Here is a 24813-nt window from a genome sequence, read left to right as displayed (position 1 = left end):
CGTGGAGGGGAAGCCGAAGTCCAGAAACAAAGGAGAAAGCGAAAGTGAGAAAGGGCAATGAGGCGAACACTTCCCACCGAATTCTCGGTGTGGCCCAGGGTCGGGGCGCCTGATGGTTTGGCTTCCGGCGCCGGCCCCGCCCCGCCCCACCAGCTGTGAACTTGGAACAAGCTGCTCAGACTCTGAGCCGACATTTCCCCTCTGTAAGTGACACTGGAATTAGGCATGTCACGAAAACTCTTGGGTAACCAAAGCCGTGTGCCAAAAGATGATATAATTATCAAGGCAGTAAATCCCGTCTAAGGATCTTCAAGTTCTCAGAAACTTCACCCAGCTATCAAAGATAGCCTCCCGTTGCGATGTCCTTCTTCTGGCCTGGCCCCGGAACTTCCTCCGGGGGCAGGTGACCTTAAGGCTCTGTGCTGAGACTTGATGCTGGCCTGAACCGAACAGGTCTGCTCTCGCTCCCTGCGTCTCGTGGGACGCAGTCCGGGCCTGGGGGATGCTTCTGACCCCCTCAAACTCCGCTAAGAGCCGTTATGTCCATAACATTCTTTCCACCGTCCTGCCACCGTGCACAAGTCATCGCTTCCTGCTGGGAAGTGACGTCACTTCACACACCTGTCCTTTCTCCTTTACTAAATTATAAAGACCTCTGGGGCAGAGGTCACAGCGTCGTTTTTTTAGGCATCCTCCTGGGTCATGAATACTCAGAAAACAGTCATTGGGTGAATAGACCGTAAAGGATGAAGCTTAGTGCGCATCATCAATCAGAAACAGAATGCCATGATCAGATAAAGCAGAGGGGGAAAATGTCGAATATAAATACACTCGGATAGTAGCATTTTACATCTTTGTAACTATTTGCTTACTTGTCAAATTTATTTATATTGATCTTAATATGATATCTGTCTAGAATATAAGTTCCACGAGGGCAAGGGCCCATCTTTGTCCTTCGCCCTAATCCCCGGACCTCAGCAGGTGCCGTGTATGGTCTACTTCGGGACAGTCCACTGTCGGTCGTAAAGCGGTCAAGTCACATCACTGATGCCCTTCAAAGGGTGCCACTGTCACAAACCCATCAGCTAGTAATTACCTCTTTCCTGGGTTTCAAAGCAATTTGCGTTTCTTTGTCAAACAACCAGAAGGGATTCACTCTGCAGTGGGGGTGGATTTTTTCCCTTCTTTTCTCCATTTTCTAATCCAGTCTCCGGGGATGGCTTCTCCCAGGAAAAGGCCTCTTGATATTTTTCTCGTGTGGAGCTGGAGCAAATTACTAGGGACAATCATCCTCCCTCCTTTCTGTTTTTCGAAGAGAAAGAAAACAATTTTATTTCCGAATAAGCATTAAGCAGGAATGAGATGTACATGCCAGGCAGCCCATAAGGAAACCACAAAGACAGAAAGCTCACCTTTCCCCGTAGCCAGACAGATGCAGCCCCCTACAGACATATTAACAAGATAAATGAGAGCCCGCCCTCAAGCAAGACTTGCCAGCACCGTTGAGACAATTGTCCCTTGATGCTGCAATAGGAAAATCTCTCTTTGTTTTTTTAAACTTCTCTTACTATGCTCTGGAGACCCACCGATTTCATATTAAGTCTTTATTTTGGCTTTGATCTTATCTAGTACTCGTTCATCGATTTTACATCTAGCTCGGATCGAATTAGTCGTTATAATCGGTTCATGGTGTGTTGCTTCTCATTGTTATTTCTTTCTCTTCACTGTTCATCTAAACTTGCATTTTCCCAATAAACACCCTCTCTTATGTCCCCAGTTTGCCTTCAACTCTTCCAACAACCATATAAATGTCCCATGCGTGCTTGGAAAAAAAAGTGAATTCTGCTTTTGTTGGAGTAGTTTTCTAGAGTGGTTCATTACATCGATTTTGTTCATTATGTTGATCGATTTTTATATTTCCTTACTGACACTTTTTGCCTGCTTGATTTATCAACTCCAAAGGAAGACTTTGTTAAAATCTCTCATTATGATGGTAGATTTGTAAATTTATCCTTGTCATTATTTGCTTCTTATATTTTGAAGCCGTGTTATTTGGTACCTACGAGTAAAGGGTTCTTATGTTTTCCTGGTGTTTGCTTTGTAGGCTTTCGCCTTTAAGTCTGATATTAATTAATACAACTTTTTGGGGGATCGTAATGGCCCGTTCTTTTTTAGGTTCACACTTCCGGAGCCCTCATGCTTTAAGCATGTCTCTTATAAACATCATATAACTTAAAATTTTTAATTATTTTTTCTCTAACTGCAATTAGTCCATTTACATTGGGTCTCATTGCCGATACGTTTGGATCGATTCTCACTATCTTATTTTCCTTATTTTTGCCCTTCTGTTTCTCTGCGTTTTTCCCTCTCCCTCCTTTTGTCCTAAACAAATTTGTACTCAGTCCCATTCTTTTCTCTTGACGAGTTTCTAAAGTATTCACTTTACTGTCATTTTCAATGTCATTTTCAGAAATTTAACACGTACCCAGACTTTACACAGTTCGAATTTAATCAATATCATAATCTTCCTTCCAAACATAAATAACCTTAGAATGCTTTAACTCCATCCATCTTCTGACTTCCAGGATTTTAGTTCTACTTTGATATCTTTTAACCCCACAAAACAGACATTTTGATTATTTTCTACAGTCAACATTGATTCAGATCCACTTGCGAATTAATCTTTACTTTTGCTTACCATCTCTTCTTGCAACTCATACTTTTCTTCTGGGCTCATTACCTTTCTTTTTGAAATATATCATTGGAACAAAATAAGGTGGCAGAGATCAACCAAAATGCATTAGTAGTTATAATTAATGTGAACGGACCGAACTCCGCAGTTAAAAAAATTAAAAGAAATCCAAAGGTCAATTAAGATTGACAAAAGTTCAATACACCAGAAAGATATACACTTGTATGCAACCAATAACATGGCTTTGAAATATATAAAACAAAAATTGACAAAACTTAGATAAGATTACAAATCCAGAGATGTTGGCTCATCTAATTCTAGCCTTTATGTCACATGATTTGTCATTGCCTCTACCTGAGGCTTCTTGAAATTTTCCCAGTCTGGTCTGCCAATTCCCAATTCATGTTTCTGCTACATTTGTGTTCAATCCATCTGTTGAGTCCTTCATCTGAGCTGTTTTAACCCATCTCTAGATTTTCTTATTCCTGCCTCATGTTTTCCATATCTTCCCTTGTCCCTCTCAGGACATTAAAAGCTTATTAAACATGTTTACTTTCTCCCATCTGTTGATTCTTTGGCAAGTGTAGGCTTCGCAGTTTGCTGTTCTTTCTTTCCTAATGGTGGCAGTCCACATTGGTTTTTTTTTCCCCCTTCTGAGATCATTCCTCCTGGGGATACCAACCCAGACGTCCTAGGAGAGGGGACAAAGCCTGGGTGCCAGATGTGGCTGGCTGGTGAATTTGGGATTGGCGGGGGCGCAGGACATTCTTCGGGCCACAGAGGTCTCTTGTTACCATCTGTACCTCCCCTCCCTGAGCAGCCACAACCGACCCTCACCTTCAGGCAGCCTCTCTGAAGAGAAGAGTATGCTTTCCCCTCTTCCCGAGAGCTGTCTTTCTCCATGGCAGTAGCCTAGCCTTGGAGGCAGAACGGAGAGCAGCAGGAGGGGGGCATGCCCAGGGATCAGCCAGTCCCCCGAGTCTGTCACTGTCCCTCTCTCCATCCAGCCATTCTTAAAGTTGCCCGTGGGTAAACTCACTCCCTGCTGCTGGCGCGGGGCTGGTTGCTGATTTTCTGCCTTAGAGAGATGACAGAGAAGGAAGTGTCAGGGAGAGATAAGGGAGCCATTGAAAACTGTCCCCCAAAGCATAGCTTCCCTCCACCCCATTCATGGCTGCCTCAAGTCTCCTCACACACACACACACACACACACACACACACACACGAAAGACCCAACCCCCTTCCATCATGTTTATGCTAGTTTCTCAGATCTCTAAATAGCCCTTTTGCTCCTGTGTCACTCGGGCTGGGTTTGTGGGAAGAAGCTAGAATGTCATGCTAATTTGCTGCTATGTCGGGCAGCACAGAGCTCTTCAAAGGGCCAGACTTGTATTTACACGTTAACTGAAGCAAGCATGGTGTAGAACATAACGGATTCTTTTTAAACAACTTGCCATACCTGAATTGTGGGACCTGTTCTATCCTATGCCATCTCCGGCCAATGCAGGAGGGCCCCACATTCCAGAAGCCGAGGAGCGTGACTAATGCTCACATGCTGTGCCCTAGTGGGGAGGCTCTCAAGGTATACAGCCTGCAGGCACGTCTTAAAATTGAACAGCGAGCCTGCCATTTCAAGGAAAACAACTTACGGCATTTATTTTGATCAGTTTTGAGGTGTGGTTGTGATAAAATGATCAAATTTGAGCAACCTTAGCATTTCGAAATCGTGCGTTGCCACTATGAACTTGACCACTTCTCAGCACTTAGAGAATTTTCTCAGGAGGTCACAGGTGACATCGACAAATCTGAGTTGTTGGTGTTATATACTGAATGTGCTACTAATGAGAGAATCTGTATAACTCAGTGACCAATGTTTCCCCAAATGACCAATACAAAATCAGGTATGGGCACAAGGGCCATACACAGCACAAGATAAACCCGTGGACTTTGGTCTAGATCATTAGACCCACAACTCACAACGAAAAAACTACCGCCTATCGAATTAGTACCAAAGAAGAATACTCATAATTATCTGAAAGGCTATTAAGATACTTTCCCCTTTTTCTAATGGTAAGAGGCTGAATTTTCTTCATGCATCCCAATCAAAACAACATATTGCAGTAGCTTGAATGCAGAAAAGAATGTGAGAATTCACCTCACATTGAGACGTTTTAAAAGTTTGCAAAAACGTAAATCGACGCCACTCTTCTCACTGATTGTTGGTTTTGTTTTGGAAAATTTAGTCCTTTTCAAAAAACTATTATTTCTCTCAGTGCAATGGCTTGTTATTGCTATTTTAAAATGAATCAATAAACACATACTTTTAAACATTCTCAGTTTTAATTTCTAATATGGCAAACAACGATTGATATAACAAAACAACGATTGACACAACATAACGAAACAAAGCTTTTCAGGGTCCTCGATAATTTTTAAGAGCACAAAAGGTTTGATACCAAAAGATTTGAGATTCGCTGCCCTAGTCATATGAGCTGTGAAAAAACCGAAAGACTTCTAAGCTCGTTGGTAAACATCTGCTGCCTCGAGCCTCCCGAGTGACCTCTCCAGACTCATGACCCCAGCCCCTCACACACATCGGTGGCTAAAAGGTTCGTACCCGGCCCCTGGGGACTCCGGGACCCTCTGCCTCATCCCACATCGGCCTCCCCCTTCTGCCATCTTGCTAGTGCCATATTGTGAATCTGCTCCCGCAGAGAAGTCGGCTGGCATCACCCTCTGAGCTTTTTTGGTGACCTAAGGTCAAGGCAAAGTTTTGCCCCACACTCTGTCCTCTTCATCCTTTCTTCTCCCTGCCGCATTTAAGTTTGCGATTTCAAAGGATTTTCTAAAAGTGAGTGGTTTTTTTTAAAGGGCGGCAATAGCAGGCTTTCTTGCGATCCATGCCACACCACCTTGAGCCGTGTGGTTCGAGCAACTGAATCTCTCTGAACCTCAGGCTCCTGCTATGTAGAGTGGGAGTGACAAGATCTACCTTTCGGGGTGTAGGGAACATTAGAGGCCATCTATACAGAGGAGCTGCAGACGGGCAGGCGCAGATGTCATACTTACTGTTGTATAAATGGCCCCAAGTGGAGGACCTGAGCTCTCTGCCGTCTTCAGAGATAACGATCACATTAAACCACAACATTTCACAAACACTTCCCAGTGACCCAGATAGTTTAGACATAGCTCTACTTTTCAGTGAGAGAGAACCTTCTGCAGCCGGGTTCCTGCAGATGGTGATTCTAGGTGACGGGAGAGAGCCGACCCGGGAATCAGGGTCCGAGGCCTGACGCATGGCCTCAGTTTCCTTATCCACACAATGTGGAGACTGACCTACATCCCCCAGCTCTCAGAGCCGGGGTTCCTCGTAAGAGTTCTACTCAACGTGTCCTACGGTACTTGACTCTGCACCAGAAACCCTCCCGAGGAAGCCGGTACCATCTTTCACATTAGGTATATCTTCGAAGTTCTTCTTGGATCTGACATAGAAGATGAATGGCTTTAGGTCAAGAACCAGATCAGATCTCTATCAGGAGCCCCAAGCTCTTGAGGTGCTTCGATATTCCTAATGCAGAGCTTAGTAAACCATCATCTGGACGTTTCTGTGCTTAACGAGTTGCTCTGTTGCTCATCTCCGGTCTCTACTGTAGAGACCGGACAAGAACAGAGGCACAGTGACGAAGCCATGGGCTCTGTTTTGGAAATCGAGCGCTGGCCGGGCTGTGGGTAAACATAACTTGACCTCGATTCACCCGCAGAGCAAGGAAGCTCATCTCAGACTCGGTCCACAATCTCGAAGCCCCTTCCTTCTCCTCCTCGTTCACGTCACTCGCGTGGGCCACAATGTGTCATTTCGAACGACATCAGAGAAAACGAAAATCCCCTTGTCCACAACCCATCTTTCCTCCAGCCAAGGAAATTTTATCAGTGCCCTCTGAGACACCGAAGAAAGCACCGGGGGACAAAGGGCTCTGTCGGCAGCTCCCACAGCACCCAAAGGCCCCTGCTGCCACCTGCTGTGGGGACGCGGTAGCAAGGAGACAGACAGAGCCCAGAGGGAGGCTGCAGCAGCCCTTGCTACGACTCTGCGTGTGGCTGCAGCACCAGCAGCATTTTGGGAGCTTGTTAGAAATCGCCTTCGCGTCCACACTCGCCCGGAGAATCCAAATGTGCGTTCTAACGAGCCCCCCAGGAGACAGTGTACACGCTGAAGTCTGAGAAGCATGGCTGTGAACGACGTCAGCCTGAGTCCTGGTTGGAGCTAACCCAGCGCAGATCAGAGGACCGAATGCCCTCCGCGTGCCGATATTTCTGCTTAACTCAAGGGACACAAAAGGATCTCAGCACAAAAATCATTTTAGTTCTATCCTCTTTCTAAAAACAAATGAGTGAACATACAGCGGTGGCTTTATAAGGGGGGAGTGGAGTTGAGCGTGCATGCGAAACAAAATGAAGGGGTATCAGGATCCAGTTACGACCCCTGTATCTCTCGCCCCTGTCCTTCTGACCGCGCGATGGGTCACTCATGGGAGAAAAGGGACCACCTCGGCTGGCCACGCTTCTCACCTTCCATTCGAAACCCAGGCCATAGAAGCTGTGCACCTGTTCTTCTGGGCACAGAGATGGGTGGCCAATGCTCTGGTCTAATGCTCAAGGAGAGAGCACATGCTCGAGAGACGGGAAAGCTGGCCCAGACCCCGAAATCTGTTGCTGTGTATCCTCCAGACGCCCACTCTTTCCCTACCTAGCGTGGGCGTAGTGAAATGGAGAAGCCGAGTCTCCGCCAGAGGAAAAAAAGAAAACAAAACAATAGCAGAAAGAGAGTGTCCTAGGGTCCCTCGCCTTCACCCCCTCTCCCCCAGACCTGTTTGGTGACAGTGCAGAGGAAGGTGGCTAGTGTCAGCCGAAGAGGCCAAAGGTGCCCAATGAATGTTACGCTTCAGCTGAGTAGGAGGCAACAAAACCACAAGCACCCCAAGGGGAGAAGCTCCTGGGGTGGTATTTCAGGAACCAGGATGGAGGTGGGGTGTGACGAGGGAGTGGGGGACCCGCGGAGCCCTGCCTGTGTCTTTCAAATGACCACTCACGGCAAAAATCTGGAAGAAGATGCGAAATGCTTTCGACATCAGAAAAGCTCAGTTTAGCTCCAGTGGACGCCGAAGCTCGTGGGGTTTTCAGGGTTAACAAGTGACAGTCAGTGCTGGCTGTCTCTTTTTCCCTCTGCCCACATGAAAGGTACAAGAGCTAAAAGCCGAGGCCACATCAATGTCCCCTGAGCCTACGTTCTAACCCCGAACCCCATCTCCCAACACCGGGTTAGTAGTCTGAAGTTTTACTCCAGTCTGTGGGCAACAGACACTTAAAACACTCTCAGAAGAGAAAGTGCCATCTCCACCCAGAACTGTACTTGAAAATGACAGAGAGCAAACTATTTCCCTTCCCTGCTTCTAAAGAGAATTCCGAGTTTGCGTCCTGAGCTTTCAGGCCCGCTGCAGAGTGACCCAGGGGGAAAGGGGACAGCTGTGGGAAGAAATTTTCAAGTGATAATATAGGGAAAGAGGATTTAAAGACGTGTAAACCGAATTCTCCTCCGTGAGGCTTCCGCGAGACTTCGGAACAGACAAAGTCTGTTCCATTCTCATTTCAGATGTCACACTGCTGTTTCTTCTATGACACCCTGCTGACAGGGGCCGAGAATATTCCAGACTTATTCCTCTTAGAGTGGAAAGAAACCATGCTCCAGGGGCTACCTTCCCGGGGAATACCCTTGACATTCATTGCAGGGGACGGGGTAGGGCCAGGCTCTTCACTGGTCCTTGGCTAGAGACCAGGGAGTTCCAGGGTTTCCAAATGCCAGGAAAGATGCTTTTATGAGAGGAAAGACTGTGGCAGTAAGAAGTTCCGAAACATCCTCTTCCTTGTCCCCACACGACCTCCTCAGACACTTAGGCTAATTTACGATGACTCTGGAAATTTCCATGGCCTTCTTTAGAAAAGCATACTATTATGTAATTAAAGAGTTTTTAAGGACACCAAGTGGCCCCAAAAGCAATCTGTCCGCCTTTTTCAAATTTATGTGTTTAGAAACTTCCTCGGTTTGTGGTTATCAGAAGCATCTGAAGTCAATCTTTGATTATTTGTGCTAATTAATAATTACCAAAGTTGCTAAGTATACTCCTTAATAATTTTTTGAGGTAAAATTACTCATAGTGAAATGCACAGCTCTTAAGTGTACAGTTTGATGGATTTGGGCGACTACGTACACCCACATCATCAACACGTCTGCGACCTCACACCCGTCAACGCCCACCCAGCACCAGCGACCCCTACTCTGATTTCTTTCTGTATATTAGTTTTGTCTTTTCTTGAACTTCACATAAATGTAATCAAACAGTATGTTCTGTTTTGTGTCTGTCTTCTGTTCAACACAATGTTTCAGAGATTACTTAAAGCTACGATGAATATTTTCTGTAAGTGTTTTTGTGGACATTTTTACTCTTCTTAGATAAATACCTAGGGGTGGAGTGTCTGGATCATAGGGTAGATACATATTTAACTTCATTTTTTAAGAATTTTCAGTTTTTTGTCTATGGCCATGCTACCCTGAACAAGCCCGATCCCGTCTGATCTCGGAAGCTAAGCAGGGTCGGGCCTGGTTAGTACTTGGATGGGAGGCCACCTAGGAAGACCAGGCATAAAAATAAAAAAATAATAAAAATAAAAAAATAAAAATTTTTATGTAGGCGTAAAAATAAAAAAAAAATAAAAATAGAAAAATAAAAATTTTCAGTTTTCCCAAGTAACAGTATTGCGCTATACTCCCACCTGTAACGTATGACAGTCCTGGGAGCTCGACCTCCTTTCCAGCGTCTGGGGGGGTCACTCTTTGATCCGCTTTATCCATGCTAATAGACTAGCTCGTGGTGGTTTCCTATTTGCTTTTTCCTGATGTCTAAAGATGTCGAGCACCCTTTCAAGTGCTTATTGAGAATCATGTGGAGAAGCAATCCTTCAAGTCTTTGTCCATTTATATTTTGGGTTGTGTGTCTTTTAATATAGATTTGTTGTTCTTTATAAAAAGGACACCGCCTTTTTATCAGATGCATGTGGTGCAAATGTTTTCTCCAAGTCTATCTCTATCATTTATTTTTTTGTTTTCTTACTGTCTTAGGACGAGCAGAAGTTTTTAATTTATTTTTATGGTTAGTGCCGTCTGCGTCCTCTCTGGAACCTCTGCCTGTGCCTCGCTGGCGAAGCTATTTGCCTTTATTTTCTGTTAGAAGCGTAATAGTTTTAACTTTTGTGTTTACATCCACAACGTATAGATCTAGTGTACAGATGTTTTATATTTAGATATATAATAAAACAAAATTTTATATGCAAAGTGAGGGTTTTTTCCCCCCTGCATTTGTCCATTTGTTCCAGAAGCATTTGCTGAGAAGAGATTCTTTTCTGCACTGAATCGCCACGGTGTGTTTGCAAAACAATCAGATGAATGTACACGTGTGAGTCTGTTTCTGGACTTTGTATTCTGTTCCATTACTCTGTTTGACTGTCTTTTACCAACATACACTGTCTTGGTTACTGCAGATTTACAGAGTCTCAACATCAGATGCCTGCAAATCTGTACATCTTTTTAAAGTTGTCTTAGAAATTCTAGGTCGTTTGTGTTTACAAAGAAGTTTTAGAATCGACTTGCCAAATTTCTGCTCAGAAGTGTGCTGGATTTTTTAAATTGTAATCGCATTGAATTTATTGATCAATTTAAGGTGACTCGACATCATTTTTTAAAAAGAATTCGCCAACCCATAAATTCCATATTTCTCCATTTATATAGTTCTTTAGTTTACGATAACAATACTCCAAATTTTCAGTTTAGAGGTCTTGCAAGTTTTTGGTAAATTTATTTATGAGCATTTTGTTTTTGATACTATTGTAAATGAAATTGTTTTTAAATTTTTTATTCTCTGATTGGTTGCTTCCAGTATCTAGAACTAACCACAAGTGACTTCTTTGTATATTGAGACTGTTAATTTTGCTAAGTTATGTAATTATTTTATAGATAGTTTACTAATTTTACGTGAATAATGTTTCTTATTTTAAAATCTACTTTCCGATATTTATGTAGCCACACCAACTTTCTCATGTGTACCTTTTCAAAATACAGCTTCTTAGATCTTTTATTTTCAACCTATCAAGTGTGTTCTCTCGTAGACAGCATGTAGTTGGGCCCCGTGTTTTACCTGGTCTGAAAGTTTCTATCTTTTCATCTGTGTTCAATTCATATTTCCCGTAAGGACTGATATGGCTGACTTTAAGTCTGCCTCCTTGTTACCTGTTTCTCAGTTCTTACATTGATAAACCTACAGTGACACATCAGTGTCACCAGAGTCCATAGTGGACACTCTAAGGTTTTAGACAAATGGGTAACGACACGTATCCACCATTATAGCATCATGCAGAGTATTTTCGCTGCTCTAAGAATCCTCTGTGCTCTGCCTGCACACCCCTCCCTCCTCCCTAAGCCCTGGCAACCGCTGATCTTTGTGCTGTCTCTATAGTTTTGCCTTTTCCAGAATGTCACATAGTTGGGATCACACAGTATGAGGCCTTTTGTCATGGGCTTCTTTCACTTAGTCATGTGAATTTAAGTTTCCTCCATGTCTCTTCACGGCTTGATGGCTCATTCCTTTTTAGTGCTGAATGATATTCTGTTGTCTGAGGGACCGCAGTTTATTTATCCATCACTTATTCAAGGACACCTAAGGGGTTGCTTCCAAGTTTGGGCAATTATGAACGGAGCTGCTATAAACATCCACGTGCAAGTTTTTGTGTAGACATAACTTTTCAGCTCCTTTGGGTAAAAGCCGAGAAGGGTGATTGTTGGACTCTACAGTAAGAACCTGCCAAATTGTGTTCCAAAGTGGCTGCATCATTCTGCATCCTCGTAAACAGTGAGTTCCAGTGGCTCCACATCCTCACCAGCGTTTGGGGTTGTCGGTGTTCTGGAGTTTGGCCACTCTGATAGGTGCGTCGTGGTATGTCACTGTTGTTTTAATTTGCATTTCCTTAATGACATATGATTTGGAGCATCTTTTCATATACTTATTAGCTATCTGTACATTTTCTTTGGTTAGATGGCTCTTAAGGTCTTTGGTCCATTTTAAAACCAGGTCGTTAATTTTCTTATTTGGTTTTAAGCATTCTTCACATGTTTTGGATAACAGTCCTTTGTCAGATATGTCTTTTGCAGATATTTTCTGCCGATCTGTGACTTGCATTTTCATTCTCTCGACAGTGTCTTTGAGAGCAGACATGTTTTATTTTAATGAAGTCCAGTTTCTCAATCCTTTCTTTCATGGATCGTGCCTTTCTTGGGTGTTGCATCGAAAGAGTCATCACCAAACTTGAAGTCATCTAGACTTCCTCCTCTTACCTTCTAGGAGTTTTATAGTTTTTTGTTTTTCATTTAGGTCTATGATCCATTTTGAGTTATTTCATGTGAAAGGCATAAGGTCTGTGTCTGGATCCATCTTTTTGCATGTGAAAGTCCAGGTGTTCCGGCACGATTTGTCGAAAGACTATCTTTGCCTTCGCTCCTTCGTCAAAGCTCAGTTGACTGTATTCATGTAGGTTCATTGATGGACTCGCCTGTTATACTGATCTATATGTCTGTTTTTCCGCCAATGCCACACTGTCTTAATCACTGTAGCTTTAATTAAGTCTTAAAGTGAGTCTTAAAGTCAGGTAGTATCAGTTCTCCAACTTTGTTCTTCAATATTGTGTTGGCTGTTCTGAATGGATCTTTTGCTTCTCCATATAAACTTTGGAATCGGTTTGCTGGCGTCCACAAAATTAGTTGCTGGGGCTTTTATTGGGATCGCATTGCATCTATAGATCAAACTGAGAAGAACTCACGTAGTAATGATATCGAATCTTCCTATCCATGAACATAGAATAGCTCTCCATTTGTTTAGTGCTTCTTTGATTGCTTTCATCAGAGTTTTATAGTTTTCCTCATATAGATCCTGTACGTATTTTGTTAGATTTATCCCCAAGTACATTATTTTTGGAGTGCTAATGTAAATGGTATTGCGTGTTTTTCATTTCAATTTTCTCTTGTTTATTGCTGGTAGATGGCCGAGCAATTAACTTTTGTATATTAGCTTTGTATCCTATAACCCTGCTATAATCTCTTATTAGTGCAAAGAGGGTTTTTTTTTTTTTGGTCTATTCTTTCAGATTTTCTACATGGATAATCACGTCATCTGCAAACACAGACGGTTTTATTTCTTCTCAACCTGCATAACTTTTATTCTCTTTTCTTTTCTGATTGGATTCGCTAGAATCCAATCAGAAAAGAAAAGCAATGGTGAGAGGCGATCTCCTTGCTTCGTTCCTCCGTTGGTTTTTTTTTTTATTATTATTATATGCGTATCTTGTTTTAGCAAGAAATTTACCTTTCGACACTTAAAAAGTTGATTGGTATCGATGTGCGACAGGTGCCAGTGAACAGTACTAACGACATGGGCTGTAGAGAGATGACCTCTTGTAGGAGTTAAGGGTTAAGGTAAACCTCAGCCCAGTCTCTATGTGAATTACCATTCTCTTTTTCTGGACAGAGGAAAAAAAGACAAAAGCAGAACTAACATCTTTTCTATGACTATCATGGGCCTGGTGCTCTGTAAGTTACCGCGACATCTCTAAAACAAATTAGTAAAATAATTATTATCACACCTACTTTACAGAAAAGGAAGCCAGGTCTTATAGAAGTAAAACCCACATTGCTACAGAGCCAGTCAGCTGGCAGAGCTCGAATCTAGACAAGCACCCTTCTCTCTTTTCTTCCATACTGCTGCTCTCGCCTTATTGCTACAGGTTAGAGGTGGAGTGAGCCGTCCGTGTTCTCCTCACCTTCTGTCCTAGGGGGTAACAGCAGTGTCCTGAGTCTTGGTCGGGGGGTGGTCTCCATGATGACCGGATGCTGGGCAGAGGGTAGTAAGGGCACAAACAAGCTTCACTACGACCCAAGAGACGCGTGAGCAATCGGCGGATGGTGCCCGTGGCGAGTGAGGCCCCCAGCCCGGATTCGGTGTCCGTCCTGGGGATGGAGAGGCTTGGCCGTGGCGGACGGAAGCCCCTGCCCACTCACCTTTCCCTTTGCTTGTGGTCCTTCCTAGCCACTTCTTTTATCCAGTGTGTGGCTATTTCTTGAAAACCTAGTTTCTTGAAGCAGGAGAACTTGTTACAAGATGTGCAGGGGAATCATTTTTCTGATTAGGCCAGCACCCTCTTCCCCTTAATTAAGAGCCGGGCGTTTGACCACTACCTCAAGTGTCTCTAGTGGGAAGCCAGCTTTGCAGGCTGAAGGAGCTTTGCGGTACGAGAAGGAATTCGGGAAATTCAGAGAGGGGTAGGTTGGTGAAAACACACATTTCCTAGTAGCCAGACATTGAGCGAAGGACTTTAAATATTTCTTTTTAAAAAATGGTACAGGATCATTAATGATAGAAAGTCCGACAGTCTTTAGTTCCAAGTACTTCTCGCATACACATTTTGTCCCTCGATTAAAGCTGCATGGCTTTCCTCTCCTTTCTTCAAATCCCTGGCTCGTCTTCTCTTTTTCTACTTGCTCAGTGTGAGGCGTATTCAGAATAAAACCTCGTTCATTTTTATTCACTTACTTTGAGATATACTGTAGTTTGGAGAGGAATTTGGTCGAAGTTCAATTTCGAACCATCTCCGATACGGAGGTTTCTACAGAACGATGGCGGCGGCCTGAGTTTATTTCTGGGGAAAAGTAGGGCGTATCTACATCCTTTAAATAAAACGAAGACGTGTACGATGGCATCACTGCCAGGTTAAATGCGAGAGCGTTTGGCACCTCCTGAATTGCTAATATGCTTCTTTTTCTTTGCAGAGTTTTGTCCTCACAGACTACCAGATGTCAGATATGCCACGTTCAAGGCCCTCACCTACAAGGTGGGCACGCTGCTAAACTGTGAATGCAGGAGAGGCTTCCGCAGAATAAGCAATGGGGCGGCCTTTATGAACTGTACGGGGGACCCCGGCCACCCTTCCTGGGGAAACCAGTGTCAATGCGTGAGGATTTGTAAGTGTTTCCTTTTGTAATGACCAAGGGGACGAGAAGAACCATAGCAAAGAGGGAGACAGGGCTTGGCTTTTGTTCACACAGCTCCGGAGACAGAAAATTGGCCGATCTGAACTATGCGATAACTCATTTTAGTGGGTCCTGGGATATTCATTCACTAAACAAATATTTAAAGAGCGTCTTCTAATTCCGAGGCCTGGTCTAGGGAGGCCGGACATCCAGAACTCAAGGATCTTACGTTTCAGGGGCTGGGAGAGAACAGAACTTACACTAATAATGGCCAAACGACTAAAAATATAACTCCGCAGCAACGTGAATGTACTTAATGCTACTGAGCCGTCCACGTAACATGACTTCGACGGCAAATCTCACGTTGTGCCTGTTTTATCACAAATTTTAGAACAAGAAAAAGAAAAAAAGAACAGTCTGAATGAGCCCACGTAAAGAACATAAACAGAAAATAACCAATTCGAGTGGGCGCTCTCCGCCCGCAGGCTGGATTAACTCTGTCGTGTCCAGATCTCCGACACACCCCAGACCACGGAGCGCTGTCCTGGCACGTGTACCCCACCCCACCCCTGCGAACCCACAAACAGCAGGGTGCAGTCCTGGGGATGCCCGGGACCACCCCCCCCCACTTCCTTTATAGTGACCACCTCTGTAACCCTAAGGAGAAAGTTCTAGGTACAAAAATAGGACAAGGGAAGAAGTGTGTCCTCCCCTGACAGGGTAAAAAGGAGACAGACGCTCATGCTACTGAATTCTAGAGTCTTATCTGTCACCAGCAGTTGTCGCTCTGGGTGCTGGGCCCCTGGGGCTTTCTTTGGAGGGTGACTATGTTGTCAGGCAGAAAGCCTCGTCTGTCGGGACCTCGTCCCTCATCCCCAGTCAGCAACGGGCGTTCCTGAGCATGAGGCATGCCCCCCAAAGACCCCCACAGGCCCAAAAGGTTGTCCCAATCCTGAGACGCCCTTGCTGGGCTGAGGCAGCGAGAAGGGCGACGAGCCCATGGGTGGGTCGCACCGGGTGTGGGGGACGCTCAGAAGGGCGCGGGGGACACAGAGAGGCAGAGACGACTGTTCGCTTGGACTTTTTCTACGTTGGAATTTCACTGAGCGCATGGCTCTCAGTGTGGGACGTGACTGGAATCCCCGGAGGACCGAGGTCTCCGACCTTGAGGGTGAGTGGGGATGGCAGAGCCACTGGCTTGGACACCGTAGGCAGGTCGCCTTCCCAGGGTAGAACTGGTAGGGAATGACGACCCCCACGCTGCTTTCTAAACCCAAGTTGGCCTGAAACCATGATTTTTGCCATGGAACGTTCTTCTTCGGATCCTGCGAGCTCGCTCAGGCTGGGTCTGTCCACCCCGGAGGTGGCGGAGGTGGCGGAGGTGGCGTTGCTGAGCCGCGGCGAGCCCCGCCCCACCCGCACCGCTGGAGGACAGGTTTTTGCTTGTCATCACATGACTAAGTCCTCGCTGCCGTCACACGTGCGCCCGGGCACAGCGTGGGCAGGGACCGATGGCCAGAACACAGTCCCCTTTGGGGACACCCATGGATGCACGAAATGCCACCAGAAAACCTTTCAGTCCTTTCAGAAACACACTGTAGGCCCTTGTCACGACACACACGAACGCCAGCGGACCAGCGCGGTCCCAGGCCGGACACGAGCAGCCGTCCCCCACCCCAGAGCACCCACAGGCAGGGCTCACGTGTGTGGCCCATCTTTGTCACCCCACACCCTGACATTTCCTGGCACGTTGCAAGCGCTAGAAAGACACTCTTTCCGGGTAAATGAATACGGGAAGTGTTTTGTCTTTTAAGCATTTGCGAAGTTATTTGCTTCACTCCATCCATATTCTCTAGCCCGTAGGAACAGTGAAAAGCAAGTTCCTCCCAAACCCGAAGAACAGAAGGAAAGAAAACCTATGGATATGCAGAGCCGACTGCAGCCCACGAACCAAGCTACCCTTCCAGGTAAGAGCTGGATCCTGCTGTCTGGCTGACTCCTAGGAGCCGCCCGCTCTCTTGCAGGTATAAGATGTGTTCCCCCAAATAAGAAAGTGGGTCCCGGTCTCCTCTCCTCCAAGGATGTCATGGGGATAAGAACCATGGCATGGCATTTGCAGGCTATTTGCTCAGCATTTCAAGGGGCTCTCACTGCGGCCTACCTGGGCTCGGGGTTGCCCCCTGGTTTGGGAGCTGGCTAAACAGAATTCAACTGCGATTTGATTCAATTCGATTTGACTCGATTCGATTTTATTCAATTCATTCAATTCGATTCGATTCGATTCGATTCGATTCAATTAGCTTTCGTTGGGACTCGAGGTGCCAGGCACTGCCAACGAGATACAAACGTGAGTAGACAACAGTCCCTGCTCTCGAGGACAAGGGAATGAACTGCCAGCAAAGCAAGTCACTTCAAAATGATTCTCGTGCCGGGGCTGTAAAGCACGCGGGGCCGTCCCAACGGTGCCCACAAACACCTCGCAGCCAGTGGGCTGCGGATGAGTGAGCACCATCACCCAGCCGCTGCCACCACCTTCCACAGTGAACCCCCCGGCAGTGCAGCCATTACGTCAGGGGGGAACAGGACCCATCGGGAAAGCTTTCGGGGGACCAGCTGACCTTACGAAACCCTACGGTCCCATGCTGATCTTATAACCTCGCGAGGAACTGTTTCATGTTGCATGTGATCTCACCGGAGCCTCAGAACCCAGCGAGTCAGAAAGCGGGAGGACCATTTCCACCTGCCGAAGACACTGAGATGAGGAAGGCAAAGGACTGGGCCAGGACCTCAGATCTCTCAAATTAGACCAGGGACCTTCCCGCTGGTTACTTACGTTAAGAGTTTGACTTTATTTGCAGCTTCCATTAAACAACAACAAGAGAAAAACTAATCCAGGTGCACTGTTGCAATATGATGCTTTTTCCCTTTTATCCCTTTGATTGGGTACTGGAATGCTGTTTCGAGGCACATTTAATTGTTTGTCTTTCTTTACTTCTCCCGTATTACCCTCCGCAGTTATTGAAAGTTTCCTCAGAAGGTCAGTGTTTGCTGTCCTTACTCAAGAGCTAACGGGCTACTTCTGGCTGAGGGATGTTTCGCAGAGTGTCTTAGTTAGGATGTTTTCATTTGAAAGAAGCAAATGCACGTCAAACGGGTTCAGACAGTTCCAGATGTCACTGGCTGCAAAAGAAATTATTTGAGACCAAAACATGAGTTCAGTCATAATCTACAAGGTGCCACACCGGAGCAGATGGCTCGGGACAGGACCAGCGAGCTTCCTGCTGGGGCACAGGGGTCACACAGAGTGCTTGTCCAGGCTCTACTGGGTCCCGGGCCCCAGAAGGTCTGGGTGGGTGGAGAGCGTACATGTGGTTTCCCATATTGGGGAAACAGAGGGTACAGGTGGTTCCATATGCCCAGACTGAGAGCAGGGTGGAAATGTCCCGAGATTAAATCAGAGCAAGATATGACCTCTGGGGTTAAAGCTCAGTCCGACTTGGGTTTTAGTTGGGGGTGCGGAAAGTTACTGAGCACGGGGACTGTTCAGAGGCCTGGACAGGGGTCACGTAGGGCAGGCTTCAGGCGAGGCTTGATCAGTGAGCACGCTCCCTTTCTCAAGGGTTCTCGTCCCTCCTCCGTGGTCCCAGGTGACCATTGGCGGCAGCCCAAGGACGCAGCTGCCTCACTTAGTAGTGGACACCCAGGGCGGTCTTCGCACATCAGTGACCCAGACCGGCTTGAGCCTGCCCTCAGCCCTCCCGTCCGTCATGGACGCCCTCCCCGTCATGGGGAACTGCTCGTCCCTCTGTGGCCCTGTAGCAAGCACCCGTTCCTCGGCTACAGCATGCGGCACATTCTGCCGTCACGTGTCTTTCTTACTCGTTGACCGGCCCCTCCTTGCAGGAGGGACTGGGTCCTCGTGCCTTCCCACGAAGCGCCCAGCAGAGCTCCCGACATGTGGACGTTCTCAGTCATACTGAATGAATGAATGAATGAATGGACACAAGAACGAGAACCCAGGCCGGCCTCCCCACTGGGACATGCTCACAGCGCGTCCCCCAGCGTGCCTTAAGGACATGCTTTCTTTCTTCTAGGCCACTGCAGGGAACCTCCGCCATGGGACCACGAAGATTCGGAGAGAATCTACCATTTCGTGGTGGGGCAGACAGTACACTACGAGTGTGCCCAGGGATTCAGGGCCCTGCAGAGAGGTCCTGCCACAAGCGTCTGCAAAATGGCGTGCGGGATGACGAAGTGGACGCAGCCCCAGATCAGGTGCATGAAGGAAAGGCAGGACGGCCAGCTGCCAGGTACGGTGGCACCTTCTTCGATCCACCGTCCTGCTTTTCCCATCAGGCCGACCCATGCAGAATTCCCGACCTACCAGCCGTGCGACCTCGGGCAAGCCACTTAATCTTCTCGGGGCCTCTGTTTCTTTCTTATTTCAGAAAAAAGACTAGATAAACTCTCAGGTTCGTGTCATCTGAGGTCCCCTGTACCCTGAGTGGGGACAGCAGGAGATGGGAGAGGAGAAAAGGTCTTTGGAGAGTCCCAAAGCGGCTGGACTGCCCCTGCAGTCTGGCTTCTCCGTCTGCGCCACCAAAACTTCTTCTCGTTCAAAAGGGAAAGCTCGGCCTGCCACCCGCACGTTCCTAACTCACTGCTACATAGCCTAAGTCCACCGTCTGCACGGTGCCGACCGCTGGCATGCAGCCTCCCCTTGTGTAATTCCTACCTGGGCTTCGACAAAAATCCAGATGTGCTGGGAAGGGACTTATTCAAGCACACCCCTCCCGCACACGCACACGCACACACACACACACACTCATTCACACACACACACGCACAACCCACGGACGTCGAGATCTGCTGCTCTTTTCCTTCTGAAATCGTGTTACTATTTCTATAATCAAAAGCCACTTGCATCGCACCGTGTGTCACTGGCTTCTCTGCTCACCACTCTTTCCGTGTCTTCCTGTTGGATTCTTCTGGGATTCTGTGTTTCTTTCCCGTAGCCCGTGTCCGGCGAGCCTCGCTGCCGGCCCAGGCATGTCCCTGGCTTCCTTCGTAAAAAGACGGCAAGCTGGGCCGGCATCCTGGGTACTGACAACTCCCACGAGGAATAAGGTTCCCGTCACAGAGAAAGGCTATCCTTTGAGCCTTTCGACTTTGATGGTTCAGTGGCTTTTGTATTATTATGACCTGTTTCTAAGGCGCCGATGGAGACCTGGGCTGAGTAGGAAGCTTGGGGAGCAAGTTTCTCAGAGTTCCATGAAAAACGAGGATCTGAATTGGAGTTTCCCCCTCACTGGGCTCTGCTGGGGCCACTTACCCACTTCCCTGTGACTCTGATGTAGAGCCATGTGACATGGCACTCACGGATAACGTGCCCAGAACCGAGGGCCACGCCTTAGCTAGTGCGTCTGCAGTCAGCTGAGAAGCCGCGGGGCGTGGGAGGCCCCCACGCCCCCCACCTTAAGTTCCACGAGCATCGCTTACTCTCTCCTCCAGGTGACGAAGAGCTTGCAGCAAGCACGGATACTCCTGAGCATGAGACTTCCTGTCCCTTCGTAACGACAGCCACTACAGGTACTTCCGTGGGTATGGCTCCATGAAGACGAAGCCTGGCCATTAGCTCGTAACTCAGGAAAGGGAGGACGGTGGGCCTGGAGCGGCCCCTCCAGCACGCGGGTCAGGGCTGCCCCACTGGGTGTTGAAGGTGGTTGGCCCTCCCCCCGTCCCCAGCAGGCCTCCTGACGCTCAGACCCCTCAGAAGCAGGTGTCAGGAAGGGGAGACGCAGACTGGGGTGGTGCCTCGAGGGAAGAATGAGCTGCTTGCACGTGGTCCCCCTTGTCCCTGACAGCTGTCCCTGCGGCCTCCGAGGTTTTGGCTCACGGAGAAGCCCCAGCGCCCTCCAGCCTGTGCAGCCCCATAATTAGCATAAACAGGTCCTATTCCCCTCTCTCTTTGGCACAGATTTTCAAAAACAAACAGAAGTGGCTGCGACCGTGGAGCCGTTCATATTCACCACCGAGTACCAGATAGCAGGTGGGCTGGGGTCGCTTCTGTTGTGGACGACACATTCACGAGGAGGGACTGTGGGACACGTTGCTGGGTGGGGGCTGGGTTTCAAATGGCCCCCTCCTTACACTATATAACGTTTATGAGAGTAAACGACTAATCCAGATAGTAACGTAGCTCAGAGTCACAGCAGTCAGTGATAGGAAGCTGTGAGCGAAGCCACACACCGGCCCCGAGCAGTTGCTCTTGAATGGGTGTGAAGTGACACAGGACCCCAGGCCTGTGCGTGAGGGGTGAGGCGAAGGGCGGAGGCAGCAGAACCGGGACGAGAGAAAAAACATTCCAGAAACACTACAGTTGTTTCCTAGTGGGAGGGAACAACAGACTTTGCCACAAGAAAAAAAATAAAAATAAAAACGTCTTGTAGAAACACTGAGCAAGATGGCAGTCACCAGGGAGGGTGTGGGACAGACCGGGACATGTGAGGAAGGACACACACGTCCAGTTAGGGGATAGGTCCTGGGGTGGAGTGCACAGCATGAAGACTTTCTGTGCACAATGCCGCGTCGTACGCTCGAACGTGGCTAAGAGACTAGATTTAAACGTTCTCTCCACAAAAAAGAAACGATAATTATGTGACTCGATGGAGGTGTCAGTTGACGTTATGGGGGTGGTCACTTGGCAACATGTAAGTGCTTCAAACCAGCATGCTGTGCACCTTAAATCCACACAACGTCTATGCCAAGTGCATCTCAAGACAGCTGGGGGGAAGGGAGAAAAACAGGCTTTGACAGACAGACAGACAGGTAGATGATAGATTGATGGACAGGTAGATGAATAGGCAAATAGATAGGCAGACAGACAGGTAGGTGGATAGACAGGTACGCAGGTAACTAGGTAGGTAGATAGGTAGGCAGGCAGGCAGGCAGGCAGGTAGCTCACTCCAGCACCATTTGGGGAAAGTCAAACACTTTCAAAGGTTGCTAAAGTGTTTATTGTTTATCTTTATATTTCAACATTTCTTTCACCATCGCAGGCCTGGGGCCTGGCCTTTGACCCTTTCTGTAGAGAGTTCTCAGCTTGCTCTCCCCAGAAAGAGCCGGCCCTTGGGGGAAGGGCGCCCCACGCTGCCCCAGGCCCCCCACCTCGCCCAGCCCCAGTCCCTAGTCTCCCAGGAAACCCTGATGGGGTCGGGGCTGCATGCGGGGAGGGAAAGCAGAGCCCACGGCTTGCGGAAATCCTGGCTCCTGAGGACACTTCCTCAGCCCGCTCTGTGACACATCCGGCTGACCCATTTCTCTGTCCACAGTGGCCTGCTGCGCCTTCCTGCTGGTCAGCATCCTCCTCCTGAGCGGGCTCGCCTGGCAGCGGAGACGGTGAACGCCACACCCAAGAAGCCCCGGCGCAGGAAAAGCACCTGGGCAGAGACCCCTTGGCGGGGTGAGGAGAACTGGCCAGCGCCCACTCACCCTGAGTCATGGCAGGGGAGCGCGAAGGGAGCCAACACTGGTCGAGCGCCCACTGGACACCGGGCTCCACGCTCATCTAATGCACGTAGCCACCCGCCTTCTCAGAAACCTGCGCTCAGGCCGCCGAGTAATGTGACCAAGGCTGCGAGCCGAGGCCAAACTGCCGCCCGGACTCACAGCCACGGCCCTTCCGCCCGTCACCATGCCTGCCCTGAGCTCCTCTCCCCACCCGCCGCCTGCAGCCAGGACGGTGACGTGTGTGGCCTTACCGGGACTAACTCAGATGCTCCATCCTGGCTGCAGGGTAGAACACCCAGGAGAGATTTTTTTTTTTTTTAAATAACAATGCTCGGGCCCCAACGGGAATCTCTAGGGGTGGGCCCCAGCCATCGGTGGTTTTATTTTTTTCAATTGAGATAAAATTCATCTTTTTAAACAATATTCAAGTACATAATCCAGTGATATTTAGCACATTAGATCATTTCCATCACCCCAAAAAGAAACCTCACATTTCCCAATTCCCCATGTCCCCCACTTCCTAGCACCCACTAATCTACCTTCCATCTCTATGGATTTACCTGTTCTAGACATGTCATAGAAACAGACTCATACAATATATGAAATAAGTGCTTTTTAAAAGCTCCTCAGAGGCGTCTGACACGTAGGCATCTGGTTTTGACTGCCCTGCACCAAGCCGGTGGGTCTCAGACCTGAGTGGTGTCCAGAAGTCTTCTGGGGGTGTGTTCAGACCCATTTCTGATTCAGCAGGAAGGCGGGGGGAGGCTGAAAATGTATATTTCTAGTAAATTCCCAGGTGACACTGATGCTGCTGTCCCAGGGACCAGACTTTGAGAACCACTGCAGTAGACTAACAGGATCAAGAATCAAGAGAGAGAAATCGTTTCTCACTCACACACACACTGGACCCTGCGTAACGGGACCTGTCCCTTGGTCCACGGGGATGCCTTCCCTGCCTCCAGCCGACGAGCCCGTTCTCCTAGTCACATCTCTGAGTGAGAGCCCTCCAGGAACGCTGGGCTGGGACTTAAAGGAAGCTTTTGTCCTTAGCTCGGTCCTCTAAACTAGCCCTCTCCCCCTGAACCTTCTGAAGAACAGAGGCCATGGCAGAATTATCTTTGTATAACACCAAAACGGGGCAGCCAAGCCCTCAAGAATCGTAGAGCTTCAATGTTTGAAAGGATTTTACTGGAGTTAATGTCGGAAATAGGATAAACAAGGTCTCAGGTAATAAATTATACCTATTAAAAAGCTTCACCTATTCATGACCAATAGGCTTCTTTAAGAGTTAGTTTCTTTGGGGTCGCCGTAAGTGACACTCTGCATTTGGCCTGCACGAATTTGATGTTTACAGACAGACACATGATATGCACATGTGTACATGTCCGAATAAGCATTTCAAAACGCCGGTAAGGGATCGATGCATTTGATGCTTCTGGGAGGAAGGAAAGGAGGAAGGAGGGAGCGAGGAGCGGGGAGGGAGATCGTACTGACAGGAAGTGACTGTGGAAAGGTCACGCCAGTGGCCCTCAAACTGTGAGCAAACTGTTTGGCAAACCAGAGTCACCTGGAGGTCTCATGACAGCACAGATGGCCGGGCCCATTCCCACAGGTTCTGAGTCAGTAGGTCGGGGGCGGGCCTGAGACTTTGCGTTTCTCACAAGTTTAGGCGAAGCTGATGGTTCTGGTCCGGGTCTCACGCTTTGAGAACAAGTGGGCTCTACCTCTCCAACCCCACGACCCTCAACAACCCCCGGAAAATCAGCTTCGGGAGCTGGGCTTTCAGCGGAGGTCCTTGTGCAGCCTCTTCCCAGAGATGTCACTTCTCACGTCCGCTGACTCGGATACCCCGGTTGAACAAAATCATGCGACTAAGGAGATGAATGAAAAGTTCAAACCAGCAGACAGTTTTCATGTCTGAGAGGGCAGGAAAGTGTTCTAAAAAGATGGGCCGGTGTCAGCAGGTCCATATCCAGATTAAAGAGCCATTTGCTGTCCTTCCTGTGACCAACCAGGTACAACTCAGATTCCATTGCCGACATCCCCCCCACACCCTGACCCAACCCCATGTTTCCCTGTTAAACTCAAGTTGAGAGGAATCTCAGACCAGAATTTTTTTTTTTAAATCTTATTTTTCTTACTTGAGTAAAATTGCATCGAATCATCCTTAGTCATTTTTGGGGGAGATCAAGATGTTTATTTACCTTTTTTACTCTCGCTCTCTTACAAATATATGGTGTTTTCTAGAAACTACGTATGTCATCCCTCTGATGTTAACTTACAATGAGTTTACTACTGTCGTCTACAAAGGAATTGGTAAATAGTATTTTTCGATTTCTTGGTTTTAGTGTCTAAAAACAGTACGTATTGTAGATGTAACTAAATTTAAAAAAAAAGAGAAGAAAAAAAAAAGCTCTTTGGGATCCGCAGCACTTTTTAAGAACACACCGAGGTCCTGACAAAGAGCTAACGAGCACATTATCATGGG

The 24813-nt window shown here is 47.5% G+C and overlaps 1 protein-coding gene and 1 pseudogene across 1 annotated transcript in view; both read left to right on the top strand.

Annotated features, from left to right (window-relative positions):
* The window catches only part of IL2RA (interleukin 2 receptor subunit alpha), a 38572-nt gene extending 15586 nt beyond the window's left edge, over positions 1-22986 (top strand). Inside the window, exons 2-7 of the mRNA XM_039871016.1 lie at positions 14616-14807; positions 16673-16783; positions 18911-19126; positions 20328-20405; positions 20794-20865; positions 22148-22986. Coding sequence (XP_039726950.1) covers positions 14616-14807; positions 16673-16783; positions 18911-19126; positions 20328-20405; positions 20794-20865; positions 22148-22218 — 740 coding nt within the window. The 3' untranslated portion in view covers positions 22219-22986. The remainder of the gene's footprint in view (positions 1-14615; positions 14808-16672; positions 16784-18910; positions 19127-20327; positions 20406-20793; positions 20866-22147) is intronic.
* LOC120610122 (uncharacterized) lies at positions 9281-9396 on the top strand (annotated as a pseudogene).
* Positions 22987-24813: the final 1827 nt, after the last annotated feature.

The sequence above is a fragment of the Pteropus medius genome, unplaced genomic scaffold, assembly GCF_902729225.1.
Source record: "Pteropus medius unplaced genomic scaffold, Ma_sr-lr_union100, whole genome shotgun sequence".
Taxonomy (NCBI): Eukaryota; Metazoa; Chordata; class Mammalia; order Chiroptera; family Pteropodidae; genus Pteropus; species Pteropus medius.
This window is presented reverse-complemented; position numbering and strand designations above follow the sequence as displayed.